Here is a 14,570-nt window from a genome sequence, read left to right on the forward strand (position 1 = left end):
AATGCAGAATATGAAATCTAAGCAATAACGTTTCCTTCTGTGTTCTATTAAAATCTGAAAGTCTCTCAGTCTTGACCGAACATTGACTCATGCATGATCTTGTAATACTGTGTATTGGTCTTTTGGACAGCAGTGGTTTACTGAGGTAAACACATATTTGAAATGTAGTCAGCTATCTCCCTCAATATAAGAAAATTGTAGTTGTTAATGTCACTACATATAGCATCAGAAAAATGCTATCTATTTATATATCTAGTGTGTGTGTGCACCTATTGACATGTCCTTGCCATGGTGCACATGTGGAGGTCAGAGGACTTGCAGGAAGGAGTCTGTTCTCTTTCCTCCATCTTGTGGGTCCTGATCTAGCCCAAAAAGGTGTTTTGTTTTTTAGTAAAGTTTATTGTGGTACTAGAGATTAAACCAGGGCCTTACACATGCATGACATGTGTTCTTCCTAGCAACATTCCCTGTTTTCAGAAAAGTTTGGTTATTAGAAAGCTTTCAGGTTCATGGTGACAAATTCTTACTTTTCATTTGAAAGTTTGAATTTAATTATTATCAAATTTTATCAAAGTTTTTTCTTGAAATAATAGCACTTTGATCATTTTTATGTGGAAAATATGTATTGAATAGCCAACACTGGATAAGCTTAAAAACTTGCCCATCATCTTCCAAGTAAAAATGGTGTTTTGATTGAAAAGACAATAGCCAATTCATTCATAACACAGTGCTATAAGTACTTTTGTAAAATCAAGATGGCCACCTTCTTTTGTATAGTAATGCTCTATGAGTAATTACCCCTTATCACAGAATATCCTAAATATGCCCCAGAATCAAATATTTACTATTTCAAGTATATTAAGTCAGATATTCTTTTGCAAGATTTATTGTTGTGTTCAAAACTAAACTTATTGATTATTACATGACTTTAATGCTGGTGCTCAGGAGGCAGAGACAGGGGAATTACAAGTTCAAGGCCAGCCTGGCCTCTATAGCAAGATCATATCCCTAGAATCCAAGTGATGTAGTTCAGTGAGAGAATATTTGCTGGCATGTGCAAGGTTTGGGGTTTGATCTCTGTCACCACAAACAAACAAAAAGCAAAACAAACAAAAACCTCATTGATACACATTTTTTCCATTACTAAATGGAAAGCTTATTGAGATGGGGTAGTCTGTGTTTTTGCTCAAGCTGTCTTGAACTCCTGGTCTCAAATGATCCTCAGCCTTTCAAATAGCTGGGACTATAGGTATGCACCACTTCATTGAACTTATTCATCGTTTACAAGGATTTAAACTCATTCATATTTTTATTAGCACCTTAAATAGTTATGTCACAAAACATGAGCAATTAAAAATAAACTACAAAATTAATAATTAGCTTCTTTTGTAATGTTGATTATTACCTACTTTGGGAGAAGGAAACATGGTTTTGAGACAACTAAAAATACAAGCTATTAACATAAAGTTACTTGGGCTGGAGAGATTGCTTAGCCATTAAAGGCTAGGCTCACAACCAAAACCATAAGGTTATTGGATTTAGGCAGAGACAACTTTAATGATGCAAGCAAACAAGTTTTCATTGTTAATTTGTTTTCACAGTACTAGGGACTTTGGAGTTTAAGTGCACCTTAATGAGCTTGATTTTGTTTCTGGTTTGTTTTTAAGGCATATTTCTCATTTTATGCATAAAGTTCCTTTTCCATCTCCTCAGAGGCCACGGATTTTAGTTCAGGTAAGGTTCTTCCATATGAGGACTCTGTCAGTATGTAACAAGACTAACAACTAAATGCAGAAAGTAGAATGAGCCCTGGAGAAAACCAGATGTTTTTGCATGTTGGGATTCAGGCCCTGATACTTTATTAACTCTATCTCAGAAGGGGACTTTTGGTGCACTCGTATAATCCCAACACTTGGGAGGTAGAGGCAACAGGGCTGAGAGTTTGATTTCAGTTTGGACTACTTAGTCACTTCCAGGCCAACCTTATCTGCATAGTGAGTCTGTCTCAAGAAAAACAAAAAGTATGCAAGGAATTATTCCCACCAAATTATTTCTGAATATTGGAAAGTTTGTGCCCTTGATGATCGTATAGTTGGTAAATGTATCAGAATAGTTATCAGGAATAGTTGTATGTTTATATATTGCAGGATGGAGGAAATGCAGTGTCTTTATTGCCACATGGAAATTTAAATTACTATAAATGTTTTCACAGTTGAATGCATCTCTTCTCTTTTGTTATATCTTGTTTGAAGTCTTGATAATTTAGATTGCCTATTTAATCATAATATAAAGAAAATATTTTCATGTGTTATCACTATGTGTGTTACTGGTCACTGCAACCCAGAGGTTGTATTATTAGTATTAGAAATCATTTGGCAAATGATGTGTAGAAATATGCATAAGTTTGAAATGCAGATGAAATTAATTACATTATTTTTAATCTTTGCATGTTATCTATTCTCTTTCGCAGGAGATCAGCTCTGCTGTTACAGCACAAAATTAGAGTATGAGAGAAAAATCACATGGTTATATTCCATTAGACTGATTACAGAGCAAATAGCCCATGTTTTTATTTACTGACCCTAAATGAATGGTATTGATTAAATAATTTAACCTGTTAACATAAATTTGTTAAAATAGAACTAGGGAAAAGATGAAGACATAGATAGGATTCAGAGTAAGAGGTTGTTGGAAGGGGCCAGAGGTTAGGACATACTTTAGTGAGTCCAACTGATACTAACTGCTCTTACACTGGTGATCTGGGAAACTTTGTGGTTAGCATCATAATCCCATGTCTTTATTTCAAATGCTTTGTTTTAAATCTTCCAGTTATCACCACATGATAATTTGATTCTCAGTCAGCCTGTTTCTTCACCTCTTCCATTAAGGCAAGTAAAGCTTCATTTCTGTTTGTTTTTCTAAATCTGTGTGTACATGTTCCCACATCCATTCATTTGCCAGCAGAACCCAGAAGAAGGTGCTTGTTTTCTTGGAAGTGACTTACAGGTAGTTGTGAGCTTTCTAATATGGATGCTGGGAACTGAACTCAGGTACTCTGGAAGAGCAACAGGCATTCTTAACCACTCAGCCATCTCTCTAGCCCTAATTATTTCTCTAAATCTAGTATGAACTAAAGTAATGTGTATGTACATTGTCTTTCCTAGCTAAAATTTCAAATATTGGTGGAAGTACTTATAGTGGTATCTTGTTCCATCAGTGGACTTGGGGTGGTGGCTGCACCTTAGGGTGTGGCTTCAAGTGTGTAGCTGTGACCCCTTTTAAGGAAGAGGGGCTGGCTCTCTCTTTTGGTTTGTGGTTGCAGCATCCCGAAGATGCAGTCTCTGCCCTTCAGGATCAAGTACTTTTCATGTAACTTTCTTAGCTGATTATTTTTTTCTTAATATTGGGGTTATAGTTTTTGCAAAAGAAAAAAAAGCTTTTACAATAATGCTTGGTATTCATGTGTATTCTTATTGTCAAGTACTTATGGAACCATAATTAGGAATATATGTAAACTATGAAAGCAATCATTTTTAGCTTTAATTGTCCTCTAATAGAAGTACATCCAAATACATTTTTTTTTTCGATACAGCCTTTCTCTGTGTAGCCCTAGCTGTCCTGGAACTCACTCTGTAGATCAGACTGGCCTAGAACTCAGAGATTTGCCTTCCCCTGCTTTCCAAGGGCTGGGATTAAAGTCATATGCTGCCACCACCTAACCAAATACAATTTTAAATTTAATCCAAAATAAAAAATGCTTATTAAACAGAACATATTTCATCATTCTAAAAGTTCAGAGATGTTACAAAATATGCTTTCCCTATAGTATCATTTCTGGAAATTTAATTAGCTATAGTATTTTTCTGTCAGAAATATTTATAGCATAATTAAACTATTATATTACACATACCTTAGGGAGACCAGCTGCCATCTTTGACATTAATTTTGTAAGAATTACAGATGATTTCATCATTATCCCTTAGCCCAGAGTGACAAGTGTTTTCCAAGCTCTTACCTAAGCTGAAAATAAAACAGACACACAAATTACAAATTATTCTAAATTGCCAAAAGGACTTCATTGAGGTAACAGAGATATAATTCCACACTACAAAATTAATCTAAGTAAAGTGTATAAGTCAGTGATTTTAGTCACAGAATTCTGCAGGTATTATTGTAATAAAATTTAGAACACATTACTTATCCTATAAAACAAGCCCTGTGTTCTTTGCTGTTAACCTTCATTCTGTCTGTCCCTACACATATGTGCTCAAACACATGCACTCTGGAATGAAAACACAAATATACACACAGAGACACCCCACAAGCACACATAGCATAGGCACCTCTTAATCTCCTTTTCTGGTTTGTGTCTTGTAAATTTCATATAAATGAAGTGATACTATATTTAGTCTTTTTTCTTTCTGACTTCCTTCACTGAACATGTTTCTAGATTCATTCATGTTATAGCATTTATTGACACCTTATTCCTTTTATTCCAGCTACTGTTTCATTGTATGAATATACTACATTTTATATATCTGTTTATCTATTAGGAAGCCTCTATATTTTGTCTACTGTGAATAACTTTGCTTTGAACATAAGTTTTTGTGGTCATGTTTTGTTTCAAAAAATCCTTATTATTAGTCTTGTTTCATCACAAAAATTTAATCAAGTGAAACCAGTTATTTAGAATTATATAAGGAAAATGGTCATTAGTTAGTATTTTACTTAGTCTAGTATTTTCTTCCTAGATAGAACATCTAAGTTTGTTTTTATTAATTTGCTTTGCAGATGTATCTCACCATTTTGTGGCTCTTGATTTCCTAGTGCTATTTTCATTGTAATAATGTGGAGTTTCTGTTCATAAATCCAAGCTTTAATATTAGTATTTACTTAAGGAAGACAGTCCTGAAAAGGCATGCTTTCCTGATAATCACAGTGAAAGAAGTACCATAATAAAAACCTTTCATTATAGTCAGGCATGGTGATGCACACCTTTAAAAAATGCCAAGACTTATGAGTGTGAGGTAGACAGGTATCTATGAGTTCAAGAACTGCATAGTGGTCTGCATAGTGAGCTCCAGGACAGCCAAATATATAGTGAGACCCTTACTCAAAAGAAACAGGCAAAAAAAAAAAAAAAAAAAGGATTGGCTTCTAACCAAGCATTCTTTTAACTAATTGAATTCTTTTGAGGGGGCATTATGAATGTGGGCAGGTCTTTTTACATAAAATGAGGCAGATATGCAGGTGTATATCTGTGTATGTAGTGAGTATCTGTTATCCTAGCACTTAGGAGGCCAAGACAAGATATATAATTGGAGACCAGCCTGGGCTGCATAGCCAGACTGTGTCCCAACAATAATAATGAAAGAAAAAAGAAAACAGGCAGAAGACTTCTCATTTTCCATATTGAATGCAGTGCTGAAAAATGCAAGGCTTTGGAAACTCATACAATTGCATTTTTCATATTGTTTGTGATACTGTGTTTTCCATGCCCAGGAACCATAGTAACAAATTAAATATGCACAGCCCCACTATTCTAGATAATTAAGAGTTTGATCAGTTTTTTGTTGTTGTATTAGGTTTGGTTTTTTGTTGTTGTTGTTTTGTTTTAGTGTGTATTTTTGATTGTATTGACAGTGGTGGAAAGTTTTCAACACTACTTCAGAATCTTGGCCCTGAAAATGCTGTGACACTACTGGTGTTTGCTGTAACAGAACATAAAATCCTCATCCATTCCCTACGGCCCTCTGTACTTACTAGTGTGACAGAAGCATTAGTGTCCGTAAGTATCCATTTCCTACAGGCAGTTTAAACTTAATTTATCCATGTAATTTGGAGTATTTATTGCTTAACTATATTTCAGAAAGTAGTGGTTTTAATTTTAGTTATAATTATTTAATTCACTCTCAAATGTGAAACTTTAGGTAATAATTTTAAAGATAAATTTGTGTATGTGCTGATAAGTTATGTGTCAATGTCAAAATGATTAATTAATATCCTCCCATTCTTTGTTTATCCAAGATGATTTTCCCTTTCCACTGGCCATGCCCATATGTTCCTCTCTGCCCACTGGCTCTGGCAGATGTCCTCAGTGCGCCATGTCCATTCATAGTAGGCATTGATTCAAGATACTTTGACCTTTATGACCCTCCACCAGATGTCAGTTGTGTTGACCTAGATACCAATACCATTTCTCAGTAAGTACACTTTAAAATTTACACCTAAGACTTTGTAAGTTCATCATATCTACATGTGAATTTGTAGTTTATAATTTCTGAATAGTGTTCTCTTGAGATATATTGTATTTGGAGTCATTACCATCTCCTTGTCAGTTCTTGCTATGCTTCATTAGAGTATATTTAGGATGTTAAATGTTTTATTGGAAAGAAAAATATACTTTTAATCCTCAGGCTTTAAATATTTAAGAAACATAATCATATGCTTACTTAAAAACTTATCTCGCACGCGCGCGCACACTCACACACACACACACACACACACACACACACACTCACACTCACACTCACACTCTCTTTTACCACAAGGGGAATCAAGGCAGAAATAGAAGAAGTTGGGGGCTGGAGAGATGGCTCAGTGGTTAAGAGCACTTGCTGCTCTGCATAGCACATGGATTCAGTTCTCAGCACCCACATGGCAACTCCTGTAACTCAGTTTCAGGGGATTTGATGCTCTCTTCTGGCCACTGTGGACACTGCACAGAACATTGCACATATACATATAAAATAAAAATAAATCTTTACAGATGGTGATTGAGAAATGGTCTTGAATTCACAGAGATCCATCTGCCTCTGCCTTCCCAGTGCTGGGAATAAAGGCGTGTGCCACCACTGCCGGGACACCACAATAGTTTTTTTAAAGTTTCTTTGTCAGATAAGTCTAGGAGACTCAATCACAATTGAATTAAAACACTATTTCTCTATTGATACTTCATTATTATTTCTAGCCTAACACTTTCAAATGCTAGTGTATCATAGCAAAATTGGCATATTGAAAATTTTAAATAATCTTTAAGTTTATACATAATTTTCCCTGTTTATAGTCTAAGAACATATCTTTTAAAATGTTTTATAATTTCTTTGTACCCACATCTTCAGATTAATTTTTCATCAGCCAGTAAGGAAGAAATGGATGCAACAAGATGGCATCCACAGGATCTGGTTATAGTAACTATTATTTAGTTCATTGGCAAATCACAAAAGCTAGTTTAGTTTTGAATTTAATAAGGAGATATGAAACAGGATTTCCTTTATTTACTAACTGGTATTGGGGAATGAACCCAGAGCTCATGCAGGCTAAGCATGTGCTATGTCACTATGGTTTACTCCTAGTCTTTCCATGTTTTGGTACTGGAATTATGCCATAAAGCCTTTCCATTTAATTCCAGAATTTTAGATTGACTCCTCATCTTTGCCATGTATCAGAACCTCAGTTGCTTAAACTATTAGAAAAGTTGGAAGAAATATTTTGTTTGGAAATATATGCACAGTCAAAAAGCTTTTATTCATAAAAATATAAATCAATAAAATATGGGCATATTTTATATATGAAGGCCTTTTTAATATGGGATTACCAAAAGCAAAGTTTTTTGTTTTTGTTTTTTTTTTTTTATAAGCAACACTGGGTTCTTTAGCAGGAATGTTTCATTCTTTGAAACAGCAAACTAGTCCTTTGCTTTTTCACTTGATAAACATTAGCTGAGAAAGTAATTTGTAAAAGTGAACTAAGTGCTATAAGTATACACTGTATTTATTATGGTATGTAAAATTTCCCTCTTGTAATTTGTTGAACTAATCTTTTCTAGCAAATACCTTTAATCCCTGCATTCAGGTTGCAAAGGCAAGCAGATCTCTGAGTTCAAGGCCAGCCTGGTCTACAGAGTGAGTTCCAGACCAGCCAAGGCTACTTAGTGAGATCCTGTCTCAACAACAGCAATAATAGTACTCTTACTCGGTACTTTCTTTCTACTTTTGTCATTAATTAATTGAAGAGTAAGATGATAAGTTGTTTTCACTTGATTCTTTCTTCAATAGTATCTCCCTTCCAAGCCTTGGGAAGACCCTACAAGTGAACTAAAGCTCTCTGCTTTCCTTCATCAAGAGTTCTGAAACTCCAACCTGAAGTTTGGAGAAAAAAAAAAAAAAAAAAAGCAAATCCCAAGTATAGGATTTTTATTTTCCTTTACTGTTCCAGGTATCTACAATGCAGATTAACTGCAGAATATCAAGGAATTTATGAAGAAGGGGTAGTAACTTAATAATTTCACAATTCTTCTGACAGATAAGGAAGCACGAGCTTAGCTTTTTAAGCAGTTAAAGGGACATATAACTTACTGTCAGCACTTTTTTTTTTTTTTTTTTTTTGAGACAGGGTTTCTCTGTAGCTTTGGAGACAGTCCTGGAACTAGCTCTGTAGATCAGGCTGGACTAGGACTAAAGGCATGTGCCACCAATGCCTGGCTAGCACTTGGTTTTTAAACTTTGGATCTCTCACTGTGACACTAAGACCTCTGCCACTAATAATAAGGTAACTGTTTGTGTAATACAAATCTTGTTCATGGTAAACACCATGAGTAAAAATGAAGAAGGCTGTCAAGAGATAAAAACTCAGAGAAAAGCTAGGTAAAGCTTTTCTACCTGGCCACATTTCTCAGAAACAATATCCATGGCAAGAGGAGGAAATTAGGAGAGTAAATGACAATTAGATATTTTTCTATCTATCTATGCCAAAAACATATCTTGAATGCCTTCTCCTATAGATTGGTAACAAAAGGGCAAACAAATAAATGTCTTTTTTCTGAGGTCCTCAAACTCTTAAGACAGATTTGCATGCAGTGAATGATGATGCAGAGGGATACTGTTTGGCAAGATTTTATCAAGACAGTGATGTAAAAAGTTTCTACATTGTAATCTTTCTGTACCATAATCTTAGTGACATTATAAATTTAAAAACTATTCTTCCACAGTAGAACATCTGCAATTTAACCCTGTTCTGCCTTTATTTATTTATTATCATTTATAAGTTTAAGCATTCTTGTCTATTCTTTTTGCTTATTTTCAAAAATGATATTTGTCCTCTGAGAAGTTTGGGGGGGCATTTAAAAATTAAATAATAGCTTGAGAAATTCTACCACCTACCTACTTGTATGATCTTTTGTGCATAGAACTTGTTGGGTTTTCTTTTTTCTATTTCAATTTTCAAAGTGAGTATTCATTACTTTTTAAATGAAAAAAAAAAGATTGAGTAAATAAGAGGTAGACTAAACAAAAGTATAGTTAAGTTCAAAAGCTTTATGGTTCCCTATACCTTCTGGCCCATATTAAGAGACCACCTGTGTTGTGATGGCTATAATAAAAGAGATTGTAGACTCCTTTTCTGGACAGATATGTTAGTTTATAGTAGATAACCTCTTTTAAAGTTATAAAATGTTTTGTAATGTTTTACTTTGTTCAATGGCTTTAATATTTTAAAATATTTCTTTCCTGAAAAACAAAACCCAAAATAATTTTTATTTATACTTTTGAAAACAAGAAACAATGTGTTTTAATAAGGTAGATTATAGGTTCATTGGAAATATTCATTGATACATTTTCTTCTATTAGGAAAAACTGTTACAGTTAAGATTTTCCTGCTGTTTGGGTGTCTTAAGCCCTAACACATGAAAGAGAAGACTCTAGATCACCTCGTAATGCCTCTGTGATGAGCATGATCCCCACAAAATGTAATAGATACTGTACAGACATAACTGTAAATTTGTAAATTCTGAAGTATATTAAGTAGAGGATTCACCCGCATGCAAATTAATTTATGTAGTTACTACCCCAATATGCCTCTGTCCAATTTCTCCATTAGTCTGACTATTCTGAATATGTTCCTTTTTTCCTTTTCTTTCCTTCTTTTTTTTTTTTTTTTTTTTTTTTTTTTGTTCAACGGCTCTTTTCCCTTCATGTATAATAAGGCAGGAATATACCCCTCCAAAAGTCCATGTAACAAATGTATTGGTGTTGTCATTTAATCTCAGAACTGGTGACAAAAAGAATGTAGCCTGGAAGATTCTTCCAAAGAAGCCATGTAAAAATCTGATGAATACACTGAATAATTTGCACCAACAATTGGCAAAATGTAAGTGGATAATCTACTTAAGGGATATAACTTAATCTGAGAAAATGACTGACTTTGCCTGAATTATTTTTCTTGTTTAACTAAGGAAATATAGGGGATAAGAAAATAGGGAATGTTTGCATGTCATCCTCGCTCAGGACCCATCTGCTCTGAATAAATACCAGTTTTTATAACTATGCTGTTAAAGTGAGTATATTACTTTAACTGATACTCATTTTATTTTAAAGAAAGTTGTAGCTGGATATTATGACTCACACATGTAATCAAAGCACTTTGGAAACTGAGGCAGGATAATCACCAAAACTTCAAGGCCAGCATGAGCTACATAATAAGTTCCAGGCCAGCTAAGCTACTGGATAAGACCTTATCTTAAAAAACAAAGCAAAACAAAACTATTTTAGTCTGACATTTTGACAGAAGCCTGTAACCCCACTCTGGAGGCAGAGGCAACAAGGTTGCTAAGGCCAGCCTTTATACACCAGTCAGAACTACACAGCAAGAACCTATCTCTAAAATGTTAAAGAAAATGTTTATAGCTGGGACTGGTGGCACATACCTTTTTAATCTTAACTCTTGGAGGCAGAAGCAGGCAGCTCCAGGCCAGCCTGGTCTACACAGTGAGTTCTAGTCAGAACTACATAGTAAGACCCTGTCTCAAAAAAAAAAAAAGAAGAAGAAGAAGAAGAAAATAAAAGAAAAAGAAAGGAAGAAAGAAAAAGGAAGGAAGGAAAGTATTTATAGTCTTTAAGGCAAATAAACATTAAACATTAAAGCAAAATTTGTTAGAAGCCAAACAAGTGATTTATAAATAAGCATTTTACAACTTTTAGGGCTTCATAAGACCATCATAGGATAATAAAATCCAAAAAAACATTAAAGTGGTTATTTTCTTGAATGTTGCCATTACTGAAATAACATGAAGAAATAAGGATTACCACTGGTATATTTTCTTCATATATGAGATAGAAAGTTCTAGAAGTCTAAGATAAATGATTTAAAGTACATTTAAAAAATGCTGATGTCAGTGAAGTCAGATCTTCACCTAACGTCTATCTGAAACCGTGTGCCATTTGCTAAAACAAAGAAATTAATCAAAATGAAAATTAATTTTTAGGATGTGAAATGTTTTAGGAAAAACCTTATGCAAGAACATATTTTGACAATGATCCAGAATTACTGATAAGTATTAGGCTTTATTTCTTGAAATCTCTCAATATTGTCACAATGGTTCATTCAGTGTCTGTGGTTTAATACTTATTTTGTGAAATGTGGTCAGTGGTGATGTGGCAACATATATGGTTCTCATGTATTTATTATGAAATGTAAACACAGGAAATAGCCTATACCTGCAAAGATTCAAGATACTTAGAATATAGTTTGAAATAGAGTAGAAAAGACAGTGTTTATAAAGTAAGTTTAAAAGCAACTGGCCAATTCCAGGGTATCTAGAAAGTATTGGGATTTTTTTAAAGCTATAAAATGGAGTAAAATTTAATCTTATGGACTCAATAAATTGTTTACATAGTTTTGTTATCTAAATAGTTTGCTTTCTAAAAGTGCTGTTACCCCTTCGGATACATGCAAAGTCTAATGGCTATTGTAGCAGTATGTAAATCACTAAACTCAATTAAGGAGTCTATTCAGCTCTAGTGAAGGACAGAATATAGAAAAGATAGCCATGGCTACCAAGAACAAGATTTCTGCTTTTTAAAAATGGTGTGTGTGTGTGTGTGTGTGTGTGTGTGTGTTCGCGCGCGCGCACATGTGGAGGCCTCAGGTTGATGTTATGTGTATTCCTTGATTACTCTCCAACTTATCTTTTTCAATTTGTGTGTATATGTGCTTGTGTATAGTTTGTGTGGATGACATGTGTACATGTGCAGTTGCTCATTTGCTCTAGCCATGTATGTGAAAGTTAAAGGGCAACTTTCAGGAATTAGTCCTTGCTTTCCATCCTGTTTGAGTCAGGCTTTCTCTTTGTTTGCCACTGCCCTTCATACTCCAGGTTCTCCTCTCTCTGCTTCCCCTGGTAGGAGCATTGGGATCACTGAGGCAGGCTACTCCATCTGGCTTTTTATGTGTGCTCTAGAGATCCAAACTCAAGATTGTCAGGTTTGCATTCCAAGGGCTTTCACCCACTGAGCCTCCTCCCTAGTCCTATGAACTACTCTTAAAGCTTAACACTATAGGTGTTTAAGTAATACTGATAGTGTAGACAATCAACTGTTCCTCATATCTTAAAAAGTTTTAATCAGTTAGGAACTTTTGTCTTGACCCTTGAAAGGAGCACTATTACATCTAAATGGAGTACATTTCTTACCAACAGGACATTCATTCTTTCACATAATCCCAAAACAATTATGAAACTCAGGAAAGTAACATTGAGCACCCTAATCTCCAGACATGACCAAGTTTTACCATGGCTTGTTTTTGTTTTGGTGTGTATATAAATGCATTCACCTGTTGTGTACATGTTAAGGTCTTCCTCTATCACTGCCCACTTTACCTTTTGTGATAAGTTCTCACAGTGAACCTGGCATTTGCCATTTTGGCTAAACTGTTTAGCCATTGAAACCCTGAGATCTTCATGTATCTTTCTCTTTTCCTCCAGCACGAGGTTACAGATGCATGCCACTATGCCTGGCTTTTATGTGGGTAGGGATCCAAATATAGGCCCTCATGTATGTACAATAAACACTCAACCACTAAGCCCTGTCCAGCCCAGATTTCACCTGTTTTGTAAATAATTTTCTTTATAGCAAGAGGATCCAGTTTTGAGTTGCAGCACTATATGGTTGCTCACACCATCTGTAATCCCAGTTCTGGGAGATCCAACAGCCTGCCCACATACATACATGCAAGCAAAACATACAGAGTAAAACAAACAAATTTTTTTTAAAAAGTTGTACTTAACATTGTCAAATGGTCCCTGATTTTATTTTTGTTCAGGAGTCCTCATGAGTGCCTCAGACATGTTAATGCCTTCCTCCACCATTTCTCTTCAGTGTGCTTCCCAGTTTCTCCTGTAATTGAGAGGATCTCTGATATCTACTAGGCTGATGTCTACTAGACCTTAGTCAGGAGATAGGATCAGGATTCAGCTAGGCTTCTCTAACATCAGTTTATTCCTTGCTACCTATTGGCTTTATCATTGAGTTGTCTAGGAAGTGACTTTTTTTTTTAATTCTTCTATTTTTACCTGGTAGATACTTGTAGTTTATGGGAAAAAAAGGGTGGAAAGGACTTTGTATTACATGTATCTAGTGTTATGGTTGTGAGGAACTTTCTTTACTAGTGTGTGTATACACATAAATACACACATACATATATAGTTTTGTTAGACCATAAACTTATTCTGATGATAGATTTGCAGAAATAATTTTGTGTGCAACTTAGATAAAATATGCTCAACAGAGCCTTAAAATGGTAGAGGTTTTCTTGAGGTTTGCCTACTATGACGTGGTATAGAGAGTTGTGGTTATATGAGCACTTTTGAAAAAAAGATAAATTTGCATTAAAATCTGTGTGGGCTATATTTGTCATGAACTTCAAAATTCAAACCCTGTATTTCTTAACAGTGCAGCAGAGACCGAGAGATGATGGACTAATGGACTTAGCAATGAATGATTATGATTTTAATTCTGGAAAAAGGCTGCACATGATAGATTTGGAAATCCAGGAGGCATTCTTGTTTTTCATGGCCTCTATTTTAAAAGGTTATAGATCATACTTACGGCCAATCACACAAGCCCCATCTGAGACAGCGACAGATGCCACCTCTCTTTTTGCTCTTCAAGGTGAGTGATGATATAATTTTATAACTTTCATGTTGTTGAGCTTAAACTTGTGACAAATCATTTGTTCTCTGAATTAATAGTTCATATTTAACAAAGCGCATATCCTCTCTGAGGAGTGTGTGAGATCCAGCTCTGATGATCCATTTCTATCCAAATTGTCTGGTACGTTAACTGGAATCCTAGTAAAAGGATAGAGAAGAAACTGTCTGAAAACTACAGAACCTCTTGAGTGTGATTAATTCCACTTTGCCGTGTCACATACTTGTTGCAGTATCGATGACTTCAGTTTTCAGGGCTGCCAGGCAGTACTGGGATCTGAGGAACCCCTGGGATGTTTACCTACAGGCTTGAACAGCCTCATTTATTTTATTTCAGCCTGCTTTATAACTATTATTTTCTGTCTGTACAACAAAGGGGGAAAATGAAATTGAGAAGCCTAGAGTACAATTAGTTTTGTGGTATATATTTGCTTTATCTTGTAGTATTTAATATTTGAAAGAGAAATTCATCTAATAAGTATGTACTCAATGCCATGAAATGCTGGACATTTATTATATACTAGTAAACAAAAGGAATACAACCATGAAAAAAGAGGCATGGCCACTTCTTTCATAGCTCAAGAACATG

The 14,570-nt window shown here is 34.8% G+C and overlaps 1 protein-coding gene across 1 annotated transcript in view; it reads left to right on the plus strand.

Moving 5' to 3' along the window:
- Dennd4a (DENN domain containing 4A) overlaps positions 1 to 14,570 on the plus strand; it is a 94,861-nt gene that overhangs the window by 40,298 nt on the left and 39,993 nt on the right. Inside the window, exons 9-14 of the mRNA XM_051197774.1 lie at positions 1,668 to 1,734; positions 2,830 to 2,888; positions 5,644 to 5,788; positions 6,028 to 6,203; positions 10,046 to 10,146; positions 13,725 to 13,943. Of these exons, the coding sequence (XP_051053731.1) occupies positions 1,668 to 1,734; positions 2,830 to 2,888; positions 5,644 to 5,788; positions 6,028 to 6,203; positions 10,046 to 10,146; positions 13,725 to 13,943 (767 nt within the window). The remainder of the gene's footprint in view (positions 1 to 1,667; positions 1,735 to 2,829; positions 2,889 to 5,643; positions 5,789 to 6,027; positions 6,204 to 10,045; positions 10,147 to 13,724; positions 13,944 to 14,570) is intronic.

This window comes from Phodopus roborovskii, unplaced genomic scaffold (assembly GCF_943737965.1).
Source record: "Phodopus roborovskii unplaced genomic scaffold, PHOROB, whole genome shotgun sequence".
Lineage (NCBI taxonomy): Eukaryota > Metazoa > Chordata > Mammalia > Rodentia > Cricetidae > Phodopus > Phodopus roborovskii.